This window comes from Panthera uncia (genome assembly GCF_023721935.1).
Source record: "Panthera uncia isolate 11264 chromosome D3 unlocalized genomic scaffold, Puncia_PCG_1.0 HiC_scaffold_8, whole genome shotgun sequence".
Lineage (NCBI taxonomy): Eukaryota > Metazoa > Chordata > Mammalia > Carnivora > Felidae > Panthera > Panthera uncia.
The window spans coordinates 73,766,686-73,785,958 of NW_026057586.1; the positions used below are offsets into that span (position 1 = coordinate 73,766,686).

The 19,273-nt window shown below is 45.8% G+C and overlaps 1 protein-coding gene across 1 annotated transcript in view; it reads left to right on the plus strand.

Moving 5' to 3' along the window:
• The window catches only part of SVOP (SV2 related protein), a 59,451-nt gene that overhangs the window by 38,845 nt on the left and 1,333 nt on the right, over positions 1–19,273 (plus strand). Inside the window, exons 9-14 of the mRNA XM_049619218.1 lie at positions 1,519–1,592; positions 5,158–5,234; positions 8,964–9,071; positions 12,585–12,696; positions 13,602–13,683; positions 18,361–18,450. Coding sequence (XP_049475175.1) covers positions 1,519–1,592; positions 5,158–5,234; positions 8,964–9,071; positions 12,585–12,696; positions 13,602–13,683; positions 18,361–18,450 — 543 coding nt within the window. The remainder of the gene's footprint in view (positions 1–1,518; positions 1,593–5,157; positions 5,235–8,963; positions 9,072–12,584; positions 12,697–13,601; positions 13,684–18,360; positions 18,451–19,273) is intronic.

Below are 19,273 nucleotides of genomic sequence, written 5' to 3' on the forward strand. Positions count from 1 at the left end.
GCTGTCTGTGGCGTGTGTGTGTGTCCGTGCGCCTGTGCGGGAGTGTGTGCGTGGGTGGGGCGTGCTCTCCACGGAGGTGGCAAATTCTGAGACCAGCAAAAAGCGCACAAGCAGACTAATTCCCCAAAAGCCAATTTTCCTGAATTAACTTGCCAGTGTATCTTTTTTACCAAAAAATGTTTCAAGGATCTTTTTGAATATATGTAGCAAATAGGAGTATATTTTTCCTGTGTATGTATTAACACATGTATTTCCTCGATATATGCTCTCTATAAATACGTTAATGAATCTATTTCTAAATATATTAACCTATTCCAAAATATAGTCAATAAATACAAACATTCTCAAATACATTCAATAAACCTATTTAATGGGTGTTGTCTTTTCATTCAAGAATATACTAAAAAATATATTTTTATTCATGAGGACGATTCACAGGGAGACTAAGCCACCTAAAACCCATAATCTTTTTTTTAAACATTTAGCATGGTTAAATAAGCAAGCGTTTCTCAAACTGCTAAGAAAAATGTTTTCGTTAAATATACCTAAGAAGAATATTATCACAGTCCTAGAATATACTCTTTTAAAAAAATTTTTTTAACATTTATTTATTATTGCGAGACAGAGACAGAGCGTGAGCATGGGAGGGGCAGAGAGAGAGGAGGAGACACAGAATCCAACCAGGCTCCAGGCTCTGAGCTGTCAGCACAGAGCCCGACGAGGGGCTTGAACTCACCAACTGCAAGATCATGACCTGAGTCTAAGTCAGACGCCCAACCAACTGAGCCACCCAGGCACCCCCTAGAATATACTCTTAAAAAGAACATTGTAGGGGTGCCTGGGTGGCTCTTGGTTTCAGCTCAGGTCATGATCTCACAGTTTGTGGGTTCAAGCCCCGTGTTGGGCTCTGTGCTGACAGCACAGAGCCTGCTTGGGATTCTCTCTCTCCTTCTGTCCCTCCTTTATGCTCTCTCTCTCTATTGCTCATAAAAATAAATAAACTTAAAAAGAACGTTGTAGAGCAAAGATTCGATAAATTAGCAAATTATATGAAATTGGCAAATGGGTCATTTAACTAATCAACCTTTGACACATTGGCTTCTGGTGAATTGATTTTCAGTACATTGATTTTTGTGATCTTGACCTAGAGCTGGCTTGGGAGGGCATTAAATGGTTGGATGCCCCTTGGATTGACTGTCTGCTCCCTGGGTCCATGGCACTGCCCGAGAATCCCTGGGGGTACCAAGCCCAAGGAATCTGCTTCCCGCTACAGGGATTGCAGAATGTTTCCATCCTTGGGAACCAAGCCTGTAGACCTTGCTGGGTCCTGGCTGGAGGGCCTCACTGGGCCGGGAGACTTTGTGCCGTGGGATCGGGTCCTGGGTTCCCGGAATCTGAGCATGTAGCCCACCAGGAGCTTCCCTCCCTGCTGTGGGTGCCCACGGTCTTAGGCTGCCGGCTGGGGCCCATACTTCTCGAGGGGAGGAGAGCAAATTGCACGTTCTTGTCTTGAAACAGGAAGACCGAGGCAGAATGAGGGACCTTTTCACACCCCATTTTAGGTGGACGACCTTGTTGCTGTGGTTTATATGGTAAGAGCTGTTTCTTGACACCTTGATCCCCTTCATTCATGCCCCATTTTGCTTTCTGGTTTTTTTTTTTATTTTCATTTATTTATTTTTGGGACAGTGCGAGAGACAGAGTGTAAGCAGTGAGGGGCAGACAGAGGGAGACACAGAATCTGAAGCAGGCTCCAGGCTCTGAGCTGTCAGCCCAGAGCCCGATGCGGGGCTCGAACTCCCGAACCGTGAGATCATGACCTGAGCCGAAGTCGGACGCTTAACCGACTGAGCCACCCAGGCGCCCCTTTGCTTTCTGTTTTTACGTGATGCACAGATAGCTCTTTGATCTTGGGCAGCAGTTGCAAAATAAAGCGGTTTGGGTATGACTTTCCTGATTTCTGCCTTATTCAGGCATCACCCATGCTATTCTTTTCTTCGTCGTTTTCTTTAATTGGACTCACTTTTTACTCAAATAAATGTCCTTTTTAACTACGTTTTTCATTTTAATTCCAACACAGTTAACATGCAATGTTATGTTAGTTTCGGGTGTAGAATACAGTGATTCAACAATTGTATGCATTACTCAGTGCTCATCATGATAAGTGCACTCTTAATCCCCATCACCTATCTCACCCATCCCCCCAGCATCCTCCCCTCTGGTAAGTTCTCTATGCTTAAGAGTCTGTTTCTTGATTTGTTTCTCTGTCTCTTTCTTTTCCCTTTGCTCATTTGTGTTGTTTCTTAAATTCCACATATGGATGAAATCACGTGGTATTTGCCCTCTGACTGAGATACTACGCTTAGCATTATACTCTCTCGTTCCATCCATGTCATTGCAAATGGCAAGATTTCATTCCTTTTTATGGCTGAGTGATATTCCATTGTATATATAGACCACATCTTCTTGATCCATTCATCTATTGATGGACACTTGGGCTTCTTCCATAATTTGGCTATTATAAATAATACTGTAGGGACGCCTGGGTGGCTCAGTCAGCTAAGCATCCGACTTCGGCTCAGGGCATGATCTCACGGTCCACGAGTTCAAGTCCTGCATTGGGCTCTGTGCTGCTGACAGCTCAGAGCCTGGAGCCTGCTTCAGATTCTGTGTGTTCCCGCCCCACCCCCCACCCCTCCTCCGCTTATGCTCTATCTTGCTCTGTCTCTCAAAAATAAATAAATGTGAGGGACGCCTGGGTGGCGCAGTCGGTTAAGCGTCCGACTTCAGCCAGGTCACGATCTCGCGGTCCGTGAGTTCGAGCCCCGCGTCAGGCTCTGGGCTGATGGCTCGGAGCCTGGAGCCTGTTTCCGATTCTGTGTCTCCCTCTCTCTCTGCCCCTCCCCCGTTCATGCTCTGTCTCTCTCTGTCCCAAAAATAAAAATAAAAAACGTTGAAAAAAAAATTAAAAAAAATAAATAAATAAATGTGAAAAATAAAAATAAAAAAACAATAAATAATGCTGTAATAAACATGGGGGGGGGCGTATATCCTTTCGAATTAGTGTTTTTGTATTCTTTGGGTAAATGCCCAATAGTGCCATAACTGGACCAAAGGGTATTTCTATTTTTAATGTTTTGGGGAAACTCCATACCGTTTTCCAGAGTGGCTGCACCAGTTTGCATCCCCACCAACAGTGCACAAGTGTTCAGATAAATGTCTTTTAAAACATGAAAAAAAAAAACAAAAACAGCAGGCCATAGAGAGAAGGCCCTCCTCAAGAGAAATATAGTAAAAAGCAGCTAGATTGATGATTTGCCAAAGCTCTGAGTTACTATACTTAATAGAGAGAGAGGCAGATGTTGAGGACTCATTAGCAAGTAAGTGAGACTAGGAAGCCATCAAAATACAGTTGACCTTCAGCAGTGCAGAGTGGGGGTTAAAGGCACAGACCCCGAGTAGTTGAAAATCTTTTGATCCCCCCAAACTTCACTAATAGCCTCCTATTAACCAGAAGCCTTACTGATAACATTAACCAGAAGCCTTACTGATGAACACATATTTTGTCTGTTATATGTATTATGTACTGTATTCTTAAAGTAAGCTAGAGAAAAAGTGTTATTAAAATCATCTTCAAGAGAAAATGTACTTGCAGTATTTATTGAAAAAAAAATCTCCTTATAAGTGGCCCCTGCAGTTCAAACCTGTGTTGTCCAAGGGTCAACTGTAATTGAAAGGAAAATGATAATGCCTGCTCCCTTACTCCTCTTTTCGGGCCATACTGCCTTCGGTGTACCACCAGTGGCATGGGACCCCTGTTTGGGGAACCACTGATTCGGTCAACACGTGCAGCCTTAGAACTCTCAGTCCTGATCCTGGTGTATTTTCCTTAAAACGCGGCCATTCGCGATGGCTGGATGTGGGCAGGGTGGAAGGGAGGGATTTGTGCAGAGTAATTACCTGAAAATCCACAACCAGTCAAATCTCAGCTATTCTTTGAACTCTCTACGAAATCATGTATGCAGCATGAATAGTGTGCAGAAGGGGCGTGGCTAACACTTTTCGGAGTTCTGGTGTGTAACCACTTATCCCTTTCCCTATGCACCTTTGAGGAGAGGTGCTAATTAGCAGGGGATCGTCCTGAAAAGTGGTCAGTTGCAGGCAAGTGGAGAGGAAGGCCTTGATAATAAACAGAACTGGGGTCCAATTCTGCCCATGCATTCCTGAGAGCTGAACCAAGCATTTATTAAACACCTGCTGTATGCTCAATACAAGTGCTCAGTCTGCAGGATTTTTGAAAAGGGAGAGGAGGTGGTTGACCTAGTTAAGGGTGTCTGTCTTGTGCCAGACTGTCTGACAGACAGTCTGTCTTGTGCATGTGACTCATTTGGGCCGACGCTACCCAAATACCGAAGCAATTAATTAGAGACTATTTCTTGCACCCAATAGAAATCACTAAATTTGCTAGCACATATTGTAACTCAAGGAAATTTATCACCGTGGACTAATTATGACAGTTCCCACATGACTGTACTACAGGATGAGAATGTTCTGGTCCTACAGACTTGAGTGTTATGGTTCCTGGGGCCATCGGGAATTCATTAACTGGGTCATTCTAATCTGAAATTTTAGGGAAGTCTGCTGACTCCACACTTGTATGGGGTACACAGCAGGTGTTTAATAAATGCTTGGTGAGTTGATTCAACTCTCAGGAGTTCAAGGGTAGAGCTGGCGCCCAGTTCTCTGTATTATCAAAGTGTTTCCCTCCTCTTCTCTCTCCACATTGACCAACTTGGCCCAGAAGCCCTGACGGATGTCAGCCATGACTGTTTTCTTCCAAATCTTGGTTCCCCAAACTTTTATTCCCTATTGCCAATTGTGAAAAATAGCCTGGTGTTCTCTGTGATGTAATACAGTTGTTGGTCTTTCAAAGGACACAGGATCACATACCTTTAACATACCGCTATGCTTTGTACCTGCCATTTTCCTGCTCAAGGGCCCCAGGAACCGCCCCCCCCCCCCCAAGCCCCAGTGTCACCCACGTCCAAAGACTGGTCCTCGCTGCTATAGACGCAAGTCCTTCCTGAGGGGTTGGGGAAAGGGGATCTTGCATTTCTCCCATCATTTCTTTACCTTTTTTTGCTTCCTTTCTGGCAGGTTTTCCAATGCGTTTTCTTACTATGGATTAGTTCTGCTCACCACTGAGCTCTTTCAGGCAGGAGATGTCTGCAGCAGTGAGTATCAAACTCCCTTTACCAGCTAACCACTCCTACCCCCACCATACACAGTCACACACACAGCCCCGCCCGTCGTTCAGCCCTTCCTGAGCCCGGCCACGCACAAACGCCAGTGACTTTGTCCCACAGACTCCAGGGAGAAAGTTTCTTCCAAATCTGAGCACAAAAGACCTGGGCTGCGGTCTCCGAGATTAGAAACCCGAACAATCTTGTCACGATAGAAGGGACATTATAGCAGAGTCACGCTTATGTCACGCAAAGGGCTCGATGAAGTACGACACTGAGTTTGATGGCTGTGACCCTGTGCGGTAATTCTCACGTGCGTGTGAAGTCGGAGGACCGGGTAGGATCTCAACCCTGGCCACACAACGGAATCACCTGGGGCCAGTTAAACGATGCCCGGGTCGATTCACTCAGCGTCTCCGGACCCGGGCGTTAGTGGCTTTTAAAAGCTCCCCCCGGCGATTCTCTTGTGCAGCCGGAGGTGGGAGCCACCGGACAAAAGGAACAGGCAGAAAGCAAAGACTATATGCACATGTCTGGGATTTCAAACAATTCTATCTTTAAAAATAGGTTCCTAGCATTGAGCCCAGGGTGGAGGATAAAGGGATCAGGTTCTCACTTGTCTGTAGGATTTACCTGGTTATCTTTTTCATAGTAAGCCTCTATAAGCTTAGTTAATAGTTTGGTTTATTGGTGTAAGTGAGGATTTAATGAGTTGGTGGCTCAGTCGCAGGTTTGGGATTTGGTTATTGACTACAGATCACATGCCCCCAACAGTGGACCCGCTTAAGCAAAACAGAGGAGGATCCAGGGGAATGTTACAAAGCAGGGGTTGGCAAACTTTTTGCAGAAAGGGCCAGCTAGTCAATATTTTAGGCTTTGTGGGCCATACAAAGAAGGAAAAAAGCTGTGGTCAATTGGTTAACGAACAAGCATTGCTCGTGTTCCGATAAAACCTTATTCATGAATGTGAATTTGGGGCATCCAGAAGGCTCAGCCAGTGGAGCATCCGACTCTTGATTTCGGCTCAGGTCGTGAGCCCAGGGTCATGGCATTGAGCCCTGCATCGGGCTCCTTGCTGAGCATGGAGCCTGCTTGGGATTCTCTCTCCTTCTGTCCCTTTCCTCCCGCTCACGTGCTCTCGTTCTCTCTCTTTCCCTAAAATAAAAAAAAGTTTAACGAGTACGAATTTGGACTTCATACCATTTTGATGTCATGAAGTGTTATTCGTCTTTGGATTTTTATTTTTTTTATTTATTTATTTATTTATTTATTTATTTTTTCGTCTTTGGATTTTTAAAAATCACTTAAAAATGCAGGGGCACCTGCGTGGCTCGAGTCGGTTAAGCGTCCAACTCTTGGTTTCTACTCAGGTCATGATCTTGTGGTTTTGTGAGTTCAGGCCCCGCATCCAGCTCTGCACTGGCTGCAAGGAGCCTGCTTGGGATTCTCACTCCCTGCCCCACCCCCGCTCTTGCTGTCTCTGTCTCTTTCAAAATAAATAAATAAACTTAACAAAAAAATTTTTTAATGTAAAAACCATTCTTAGCATGCAGGCCAGGCAGAAACAAACTGGAGACCAGATTTGGCTTCAGGTGATAGTTTGCCAGCTCCTGTTAAAAGCTGTCTCTTGGGATGCCTGGGTGGCTCTGTCGGTTAAGCATCCAGCTTCGGGTTAGGTCATGATCTCATGGCTTGTGATCTCATGACTCATGAGTTCAAGTCCCACATCAGGCTCCGTGCTGACAGCTCAGAGCCTGGAGCCTGCTTCAGATTCTGTATCTCCCTCTCTCTCTCTGCCCCTCCCCCACTCGTGCTCTCTCTCTCTCTCAAAAATAAATAAACATTAAAAAAAAAAAAGCCCTTTCTTCTACCTGGGCAGGAGAAGTGATACCGTGGAACAAGCCCACAGCTGGAAATCAGGGAGCCTGGGTTCCAGCACTAAGTAGCTGTGTGATCTTGGACAAGTCATTTATTCAATATTTTCTATAAGCCAGGTACTGATCTAGGTGTTAGGGTACATCAGTGACCACAAAAGATAAATATCCCTACCCTGTGAGCTCATGTTTTGGTGGGGAGAGAGAAAGAGAGAGAATAGCTTAATAAGTGAGGCAATGACATAGTGTGTTAGAAGGTGATGGCTTGAAGAAAAAAATTTTAAGAAAAGGTAAAATCATGCCTCTCATACAAATATATAATGACCGCATGTCAGAGATTTTAACTCATCGGTTAATGAATGAATTAGTTAAGAACTGTGAAAAGTCTGAGGATTTACCTATTTTCCAGCTAACAGGTTAGGCGTGCACAGCTTCCACAGATGCCTGCAAAAGACACAACACTCCTGGATCAGAGACAAAGGACTTTGCTACTCACAGTAATAGCAGTAGCTGGAGTATCAGCATTTCTTACACCAGTGAGGAGCTCCCACTCCCACAGGGTGATGTGAAGAGAGGAGGTCACACCTGCAAGAGCAGTGGGTTATGTTACAAGAGAGGATCTCTGAGCTTAGGGCACCCAGCTCTCTTACACTGGATGGTAAGCCTGCCTGCTCTTGCCCTGTGGGGAGACACTAGACCGTTGAAGGCCATAAGCAAACCTGTTCCTTACTCCAAAGGTAGACGCTCCCTGTCAAGGCTGTTGGTTAAACCAAGGTCCTTGAAAAGATAGTCCAGAGCAAAGAAAGTCAGTGCCTCTGCTTATAAACCATACAGAGATGTGAGCATCCATGGAGAATTGTCTACTAACACCGGAGGTCTACTAACACCACAAGAGGTTACAACTGGTTCAAAGGAGAGTTCAAAAGATACATGTATATAGGCAATCAGAAATGCAGAAATGGCTTTACAGTTAGAGGCACAACTTGTCAGTATGCATAAGGCAGTAATCAATTGCATCACCAGACACAATTTGCATTTCGATGAACTAGAAGCATTTGCATTAATACCAATATTCTATAATGTGCATAGCTCAAAGATAACGAAAAGCAGGACGACCTATAAGGGTACGCTAGACAAAACATTTTGCCCATTTCAAAATCTTTCACGCTGTTTGTTAACAAATGTATAGGAAAAGGAGACAGTCAAGCAGGGCAAGGGAGGTCAGGAGGGCGGGGCAGAGCAAGGGGCAGTGGGTATGTTGAAGTTTTAAATGGGGGTGCTCAGGGTGACCTCCATGAGATGAGATTTAAAAAGATATAAAGGATGTGAGGAAATTAGTCACGGGATCTATAAAGAGCATCCCGGAAGAGGCGACAGCCAGTGCAAAGGTCCTGACGCAGGAGTATTGAAGGAAGAGCAAGGATACCAGTGTGGCTCGAGTACAGTGAGCAGAGCAAGGGAGAGAGAGAAGGTGAGATCAAGGAAGTCATGAGGGCCAGGTAATATTGGTGGGGATCATCGAGGCCACCCTGGAGTCTGTCTGCCACAAACGCACCTAGTGTGAGCCATTTCTGGCCTAAGCGCCCTCATATGCACAGCCTGCTTTCATTCTCCCCCCCACCTTGCCCAGTGGTTTCATTAGCTCTAGTTGTGTGAAGAAACTGAGGCTCAGAGAGATAAAGCGCTGCTGGTTGGGATTCGAACCTGAGTCTGTCGGACCCCGGAGCCTGGGCTCTTTCCACGGTGTCCCAGCTGAATCATACCCAGGGAAGGAGGTGTGGGGGCAGGAGGGCGTGATTCAAGTTTCCGAGAATGGCTCTTCTTTCTCCTGTCTCCCACCTTCCAGTCTCTAGCCAGAAGAAGGCGGTAGAAGCAAAATGCAGCCTGGCCTGTGAGTACCTGAGTGAGGAGGATTACATGGATCTGCTGTGGACCACGCTCTCCGAGTTTCCAGGTGAGGGAGCTGTGGGCGGTGGGGGCGGGGGCAGGGGGCCGCTGTGGATCTGGTGGCTCCCCCTGGTGCTGCTGCCTGGGAGAAAATCCCCTTTCTAGGGGAGCTGGAGATTAGTTTTTCAACCCTTAGCTGCAAGTTGTCAAGAACTGTAAAGGCTGCTCTCACTGAAGGCTAACAAATGAAGCCGCCCGTGTCACGCTCCCTGGCAGAAGACATGAGACTCCTGGGTCAGAGACAAGAGACTGTTACCCATGGCACAGCGAACAACATGAACAGCGTACTAGTGTCAGCTCCCCTTGCTCTCAAGTCCCACAGGGATGATGAGGGAGGGTCCAAGTGGATGCTACGCACGCAATGGAGTAATGGGTGTAGCTGCTGTGCTCTGACTCTCGTCCTTTGATGAGAACCCACTCACTCAAGTGTGCACAAAAGCTGATAATGGATGATGGTTGCTACTTAAGGAATTACCTGAGCATTCCCTACCATGTCGTGAGTGATCTACTAGTCCCTATATTCTTGACTCTGTGTTCCACAGTTTTCCTTGGCTTCCCAACATCTTCCTCAGTCCCTTTTTCACTTTGCTTACCTAAGGAATCCCAAGCTTAGGGAACCCAAATCTTTTATAGTGGGCTGCCAGAAACTTGTCCAGCTTTTGATCTAGAGAGATGCGTCATCTTTATGGACAGTAAAACAGGCTTGCTCTTTGCTCTGGAAGGAGATGGTATCTCCATCTTCGCAAGGCTGTTGGCTATCCAAACAGAACAAAGGGCAGCCAGTACACAAAAATATAAGAGATCCATGGAGAATTGTCCCCCATCAGCACTCACACTGGAAGGACTAGTGGGGAGTCAAAAAATCCAAACCTGCACGTAAAGTGAAGGTAATTTATCTTTTTCCTTTAAAAAACGAGTAATTATTACAACAAGAGTGTCTGGTATTTATTGAATGCTTACTTTATGTATGTCAGGCTCTATGCTAAATGTTTTCTAGATACGTCTCATTTAGTCTTTTTTAAAATTTAGTTATTGAAATTCAAGTTAGTTAACATACAGTGTAGTATTGGCTTCAAGAGAACCCTTTGATTCATCACTTACATACGACACCCAGTGCTCAGCCCAACAAGTGCCCTCCTTAATGCCCTCACCCATTTAGCCCGTCCTCCCACCTACCTCCCCTCCAGCAACCCTCAGTTTGTTCTCTGTATTTAAGAGTCTCTTATGGCTTTCTTCCCTCTCTGTTTTTATCTTATTTTATTTTTCCTTCCCTTCCCCTATGTTCATCTGTTTTATTTCTTAGATACCACAGCTGAGTGAAATCATACGATATATGTCTTTCTCTGACTTCTTTCGCTTAGCATAATACACTCTAGTTCCATCCATGTTGTTGCCAATGGCAAGATTTCATTCTTTTTGATTGCTGACTAATATTCCGGTGTGTGTGTGTGTGTGTGTGTGTGTGTGTGTGTGTGTGTGTGTGTATACACCTGTATACAGGTATACACACACACACACACACACACACACACACACATCTCACATCTTCTTTATCCATTCCTCAGCTGATGGGCATTTAGGCTCTTTCCATAATTTGGCTATTGTTGATAGCACTGCTACAAACATTGGGGTGCATGTACGCCTTTGAATCAGCATTTTTGTATCCTGTGGATAAACACTTAGTAGTGCAATTATAGTAGGGTGGTTCTATTTTTAATTTTTTGAGGAACCTCCATACTGTTTTCCAGAGTGGCTGCACCAGCTTGCATACGCACCAACAGTGCCAAAGTGTTCCCCTGTCTCCACGTCCTCGGCAACATCTGTCGTTGCCTGAGTTGTTAATGTCAGCCATTCTGACAGGTGTGAGGTGGTATCTCATTGTGGTTTTGATTTGTGTTTCCCTGATGATGAGTGACGTTGAGCATTCTTTCACGTGTCGGTTGGCCATCTGGATGTCTTCCTTGGAGAAGTCTCTGTTCATGTCTTTTGCCCATTTCTTCCCTGGATTATTTGTCTTTTGGGTGTTGAGTTCGATAAGTTCTTTGTAGATTTTGGATACTAACCCTTTATCTGATAATGTCATCTAGTCTTATGAAGTAACACAGTTATTCCCATTTTACACCTGAAGAAACTGAGGCTCAGAGAGGTGTAGCAAAAACTGTCCCTGGCAACTTGCAGCTGCCAATATCTGCATCTCTGTGCCTGAGGGCTATCTCAGGAGGAATGGAAAGCTTCAGTATCTAAAAGCAAACAAACAAAACAAGGTGGCTGGAAGTGTCAGGGAGTTAACGCCTGGGAGCTGCTTTCAAACGGTAATTGCAGGAGTTGGTGGTGTATAAATACCCCAGCTTCCTCGCCCATCAGGCAGGAGAATTCTAAAAAGGATATTCCATACTGGCCCCCAGAGCCCCCCAGTGGAATTCGGTAGAAATGACCCACAGTGGTAACTTGGCTTGACATGCACTCTTGCCTTCCCTTCCGCATCTTACTTTCCCACCCTCCTATTGGTTCTTCTTTGGGTTGCCTCTCAACTAAACACTTGTACCTGGGCCCTTGTCCCAGGATCTGCTTCTAGGAAAACCCAGCTAAGACGCTAAGTGTCCCACACCCGGCAGGGCTAAGCGCTGTGGTCCCACCCCAGAGCCCACAGTCTTCACTCATTACTACGCCATCCATCTATCTTCCAAAAGCCTTCCCGCAAATAGCTCACAGTAAGAGTAGGGACTCAGAGTTAGACACCACGTTGCCAATAACCGTTTCCATGACTTCATGCACTCACCATGATTTTTCATGATTTCCATGGTATTGCCTTTCTGAAACTCAGAACAAATTCTTACTTATTACATTTACGATTTGTTGTTTCTGTTCACTGGCGTATCCCAAGCTCCTAGCGCAACAGTTCCTAACACAAAGATAGGCGCTTAATTTTTTAATGAATAAGTGTGGGAAGTGGGGCTATTGCGAGCATTTATTTTGGGGGGTTGTTTTGATGATGAAGCAAGATAACAGCTGTAAAAGTGCTGAGCCCACATTTAACAGTTATTATTAATAATAAGCACCACGCTGTACTGTCTCTACTGAGGTTAGGGAATCTTATTTTTATTTAGTCCCATTTTGCAGGTGAAGTAACTGAGGCCCTGAGAACGCAAGGGGCTAACGTTCACTCACATGGTCATTGGCAGGGTTCAATGCCTCCAGGGCTGTTGGACTGAGGGCCTCAGTTCCCCACTGGCTGTTGGCCAGAGGCCACTTTTCGCTCCTCGCCAGGTAGCCTTCTCCATGAAGACCAGCACCTAAGAAGAGTCAGGGGGCGAGAGAATGCCAGCAGAACAGAAGCTGCAGTCTTTTATAACCTCATCTCAGAAGTGACATCCCAATGCTTTTCTATATTCTAGTCATTGGAAGCGACTCGCTGGGTCCGGCACACTCTCAAGGGTAGCGATTATACGGGGTGTGAATACCAGGGGGTGTTGGGAGCCATATTGGAAGCTGCCTGCCATGGTGCCCTGCTGTCTTCCAGGTGTCCTTGTGACTCTGTGGATTATTGACCGCCTGGGCCGCAAGAAGACCATGGCCCTGTGCTTCGTCATCTTCTCCCTGTGCAGCCTCCTGCTGTTTATCTGTGTCGGAAGGTGGGTCGTGAAACCCCCTCTCTCTGGCCAGCAGGCACACTTCTCAGGGCATGGTCAGTGGCTCTTTGGGTCTGTAAGCTGTGGACTGTACTCCTGGTGGTCATCTGCGAGATCCCTCCCCAGCCCCTCTCTAGGACTCTTGACTCTTGACCACAGGATCGGGTTCATATTTGCGCCTCTGATGGGGTTAAGGGTGGGAGGGCACTTTGGTTCAGGTTTCGCCCCAACACTGTCACTTTTAGACTTTTGACATTGTCCACCAGTGAGATCACGCATACAGCTCTTTATGTATGGGTTAAAAGCATTCCTTTGTTCAGTGGAAATACTTCAAGGTCCTGGTTTATAATCCCCTTTTGGCGTTTCTCCATTTTTCCATCAAGAGCCTCAAAATATGGAAGTGGCTTGTGCCTCTCTTGCTCTCGGAGAGGCCCCAGACCATACCTGATGAATTTGTGGAAGGCCTGGAGAGGAAGCTTAGACCCTGACATGGGGGTGTTCTTAGACATTTATGGGAACAATGGAACAGACGGTCAGGGGTCAGGATTATCCTAAAAATACTGAACAGAAGTTTACTTTCACTGGCTCAGCTGGCACCTGACTCAATTCCTGCCCCTACAAGGTTCCATCTGGATTTTCAAGTGGTTTTATATCACTTCTCTCTGACCTTGCCCCCAACCTGGACTCCACAGATGTTTGCAGCTCTTACCCTGGACTTTGGAGAAAGACAAAATTTATAAAGGCAGGCCTTCAGAGATGGCACTGGGATTGTGTGCCTGTGTGGATTGGGTGAGGGTGGGCTTTGCCCATTTCTAGGGTATAAATTCTGCCTGGGCAGATAGGACTTTGCTGAAACAAGTCAACAGAAGAAAGTACCTGCTCATCAACTTTTTTATTTCTCTCCCTAGAAATATGCTCACTCTGTTACTCTTCATTGCAAGAGCGTTTATTTCTGGAGGCTTCCAGGCAGCCTATGTTTACACACCTGAGGTAGGAGAGGTGTCTGGGAGCAGCCGGGTCGGGGAGGGAAGGAGCTCTGCTTTCAGAAATATCCCGCCTGGGATCCTCAGCATGAGATTTATCCTTGGGCTTGGGTCTGTCTGGGTGGGAACAGTGAAGCTCTTCATTATCTCAGGCTATCTTCCCGTCTTTTTTTTTTTTTTTTTTTTGCTTTTTGCTTATGAAAGCTAATGTTCAGGGTAAAAGTTCTGAATGGTAGTGAACGGTATAAAACCAAAAATTAAAGGGCCCCACATTCCCCCTTCCTAGACACAACCTTTTTGAATAGTTCAGTTTTTTTTTTAATTTTTTTTAACGTTTATTTATTTTTGAGACAGAGAGAGACAGAGCATGAACGGGGGAGGGGCAGAGAGAGAGGGAGACACAGAACCGGAAGCAGGCTCCAGGCTCCGAGCCGTCAGCCCAGAGCCCGACGCGGGGCTCGAACTCACGGACCGCGAGATCGTGACCTGAGCTGAAGTCGGACGCTCAACCGACTGAGCCACCCAGGCGCCCCTTGAATAGCTCAGTTTTTTTCAAAGCATACACTAATTTATGTTAGTGGGTGTACCAGATTGGGTAAGCGAGCAACTGGGAAGAGTTTTAATACAGAAGCTAATTACAGTGGTGAGGGACAAGGCTGAGGGAAACATGAACGTGACATAGCAGTGCCCCCGAGCCTGCAGTGGGGCGAAGGTGGCTGGGGACTCTGCCGCCACCCAGAGTCGGTGGGATGTTGAGAGGGGAGTGTTCCAGGGTCCCAGGAGAGAGCTGCGTGGAGAGAAGTTGTGACCTTCAGCTGAGGGACGCACGGGACTGAGGCAGCCTGGAGGGGAAGATCAGGAGAATAAATACCCCGACCTCTCTCTTCTACCCCCTTCCATCTCCCGCTGGGGTTGCCCATTGGCTGAGCCTAACCAGAAGCCAGAAGGCCAGGGAACCCTTGGTGGTCCACATCGGCCAGCCCCAGGGCAGAGAATGAGGTGGGGAAATTCGGAGGGAAAGATGAAAGACTATGAGCCCAGGACATAGGAATCTACTTTGTTCTTTTTAACAGTTACTAATCTTTACTATATATTCAATATTTACTACGTATAGTATATCCTGTATACAAAATACTAATATATACCACATATTACATACTATACTATATGGTGTATGTATAATATATATATATTTTTATACCTCCCTTTGCTGTATTGTGTAGTATATAACTATATATTATATACTGCATTTTTTATACTATAAATACTATATATATTATATACTATACAATATAGTATATATACATATTTTTTATCCCTCCCTTTACTATACTGTGTAGTATATAACTATATATTACATACTCTTTTATTATACTATAAATACTATATATATTATATACTATGCTATATAGTATATATACATATATATTTTTTTAACATTTATTTTTGAGACAGAGAGAGACAGAGCATGAATGGGGGAGGGTCAGAGAGAGGGAGACACAGAATCCGAAACAGGCTCCAGGCTCTGAGCTGTCAGCACAGAGCCTGACGCGGGGCTTGAACTCACGGACCGCGAGATCATGACCTGAGCCGAAGTCGGCCGCTTAACCGACTGAGCCACCCAGGCGCCCCTATATATACATATTTTTATCCCTCCTTTTACTATACTGTGTATTATATAGCTATATATTATATACTGCATTTTATTATACTATAAATACTATGTAGATTATATATTATACTATATAGTATATATATATTTTTTATACCTCCCTTTACTATACTGTGTCGTATATAACTATATTATATACTCTATTTTATTATACTATAAATACTATGTATATTATATACTATGCTATATAGTATGTATACTTTATATTATATACTATACTTTATTATACTATATGGTTTATACATGCATATATATTATATACTTTATAGTACAGACAAATCATAATTTTTTAAAGAGTTTATTTATTTATTTATTTAGAGAGAGAGAGAGAGTGGGGGGTGTCAGTGCAGAGCCTGATAAGGGGCTCGAGCTCACAAGCCATGCGATGATCATGGCCTGAGCTGAAGTCGGACGCTTAGCCGACTGAACCACCCAGGCACCCTGGACAAGCCATAAGTTGATAACAATTCTACAGATATTTGGCTTGTTTTCCAGCTTTTCACTATCACAGACAGTGCTGAGGTAAACAGCTTTATATAGTCTTGGGCACACGTATCCTTCCTGTAGAATAAATGCCAAGATATGGAATTGTTGAGTGAAAGCCTATCAACGTTACAAACATTGAGATGAGTTGAAAAATCACTTCCTAAAATGTTGTACAAGTTTGCGCTCCACACAACAGCGTCTCGGCGTGTCTCAGTTTCCCACACTCAGGGATTATGGGTTGTTTATTTTATATCTATTGTATTTTATTTCATCTTATTTTTTCAAAGTTTAGTTAAGAGAGACTGAGACAGCGCGGGGGGGTGGGGGGCAGGCAGAGAGAGAGGAGACAGAGAATCCAAAGCAGGTCTGAGCTGCAAGCGCTGGGCCCGATGCGGGGCTCGAACTCACGAAACCGTGAGATGGTGACCTGAGCCGAAATCACGAGTCAGGTGCTTAACCACCTGAATCACCCAGGTGCCCCTAGTTCATCTTACTTTAGATAGAAGCAAAGGGAGAAGGAGAATATTATATACCAGATACTGTGCCAGGGGAAAGAGGGTGTCTGGATTAGCCCTCATTCCCGCAGCACCCCGGAGCCCTCGCTCTGAGTCATCGTCCTCACCCTGCTCCAATCCTGCCTCCTCCAAGAAGCCCTCCCAGATCTCCCCCTCCCCTGACTTCCTCGTGCATTCAGTGTCTGTGCCCCTCTTCTAATACTATGTCTGTCGATCTCGTTTGAATGGTAAACTGTGGAACATCCGCCGGGGAATACAGTTACGGCAGTTAACGATGAGGTGGTTATGAGCAGTTAAGAACGAGGTAGGTATCTATATACGATGTCAAGAAGATTTCAAGACATAGCGCTGAATGGATAAAGCAAGCTGCAGAATGGTACGCTATGATACCGTTTATATTTTAAAAACGATGCTGTGTATTTTGTATACACATATTTTTTAACGCACCTGGGTGGATACATTCCACACCTTATTAATAGTTAGAACCTCTGGGGAGTATTACAACCTAGGAGAGGTTGTAGATCCAAGGACGGCCGGGTGATTTCATTTTTGACAAGGGGAATGTATTTATATGTTGCTTGTGTCGTTGGGTGAATTAAAATATCCTCTGTAGGGGTGCCTGGGTGGCTCAGTGGGTTAAGCGTCAGACTCTTGGTTTCAGCTCCGGTCGTGATCTCATGGTTTGTGAGTTCAAGCCCCCCGCATCAGGCTCTGTACCGATAGCTACAGAGCCTGCTTGGCTGTCTCTCTCTCTGCCCTTCCCCTGTGGACTCACTCTCTTTCTCTCTCTCTCTCTCTCTCTCAAAATAAATAAATAAACACTAAAAAATAGAAAAAAAATAAAATATCACAGGTAAATGCATATGGTATACACTCAAAAACTTTGCTGAGCGAATAAATAAATGAACGAACGTAGATGTGTATACGGTCATAGAAAAACCTGGAAGGATATACATTCAAACGTGACAACGGTTATCTCTGAGTTTTGGGATCATGCGTGAATTTTATTTTTCCCTTCACATTCTTCATTCTTCCCGAGCTTCTGCACAGAGCATTGGAGTTGTTAGAGGCACGCTAGCTGCTGTAACAAATAACTCCTCAAAGGGAATGTATTGACCCAACAGCAGTTCCTCACTAATGAAACAGTCCAACACGGTGTTCCAGGTTGGTGGGCAGCCTCCATTTCCACAGTGATTCAGGGACCCAAGTTCTTTGCATCTTGCAGCTTCATCCAGTAATGATGAACCAAGGGTGATTTTGCCCCCCAGCGGCCATTTGCAATGTCTGCAGATACGTTGGGTTGTTACAACTCAGGAGAGCCGTGCAGAAGGTTCTCCTGCATCTAGCGGGTAGGGGGCAGGGATGCTGCTAAACATCCGCCGATGCCCAGGACGGCCCCTCACCACAAAGAATGACCCACCCCCAAAGGGCCACAGTGCCAAGGTTGAAAAATCCTGCCCCAGGGCCTTGGAGTCCTCCTTCCAGCCAGCGGACTGGGGAAGGGAGTGGAGAAGACACTGCCTTGGTCTGGAAGATGCACAGTCACTTCTCACTTTGCCCGAGGGAGAGCTAGGCACGGGGCCACTCTGGGTACGAACTGAGAAACCGTGTAAGCATTTCAACCTCTGTCTCAATGAAATGCCTTGAAAGGCTGGGGCCGGTGCTGCAGGGTGAACTAATGAAAAGAGGCGGGAGAACAGTATCTGGATGCAGAATGGGGAGTGGTTCCTGGCGGAGTCTTTGGAGGCCAGCCACCCTGGGCACCGAGGACCCCTAACTGGGTTCCCACCCACAGCTTGGCCTCTCGCCCTCCTTCTCCATTGAACCTCCTATCCCCTTTGAGATAAGAACCCCCACCTGGTCTCCCACCCCTCGATGGGGTCACCAACACCCGAGTGATCCACGCTAGCTCCGGGCCCGCGGGCGTCAGTCCTATCACTCCTGAGCCAGAGTGGGGCCGGGGGGGAGGATCCTGCGTTTTCTCAAGCCCGCATCCATGGCTGTGTTTCAGGTCTACCCCACGGCAACTCGAGCGCTCGGCCTGGGCACCTGCAGTGGCATGGCGAGAGTGGGTGCTCTCATTACTCCGTTCATTGCTCAGGTAGGTGTCCCCTCCAAATCCGGGGTTGGGGGGAGGTGGGGAGGGGCGCAAAAGCCAGAGCACAGAAAGCAGTTACACCACGTTCAGACGTCTGCAGAACCTTCCGTGCACATCATCATCTTTTACCCTAACAGCCCATCCTATGAAAGGAACAGTGTTGCTTGCAAATGAGCAAACGGGCTCAGAAAGGCATGCGACTTGCTCAAGGTCACACGGCTGGGAAGCAGAGAAGCTGGGACTCAAACCCAAGTCTTTCCTATGCAGAAGACCCGGGGTGGGGGGGGGGGGGGGGGCGCGCCATCTGATTGGGCCAAAAACAAATTGGATGAAAACAAGAGGAAAACAAACTGTTGAAAACAACATGATTTAGTGGGAAGCAGATGTCCCTGGCCATGGTTTCAGAGTTGGGATAATGAGGTGTTTTTGCAGAATTTTGCAGCCCCTTGTGTGTCTTGAAGCATTTCTGTCCGTTTTTGGGGATCTTATTTTGAAGTCGTTTTGCTTTTTTTAATAGCCTTTATCGCCTTTTTTTTTTTTTTTTTTTTTTTTTTTTTTATACCAAGGTACAAGTCTCATAACGTAAAACGAACCATTTTGAAGTGAACAGTGTTCAGGGGCGCCTGGCTGGCTCAGTGGGAAGAGTGTGCGACTCTTGAGCTCAGGGTCCTGAGTTCAAGCCCCACATTGGGTGTAGAAAGTACTTAAAGAAATAAAGTCTAAAAAATTAAAGTGAACAAGTCAGTGACATTTAGCACATTCACAGTGCTGTGCAACCACCACCCCTATCTAGTTCCAAAACATTGTCATCAAATAAAAGTCCATA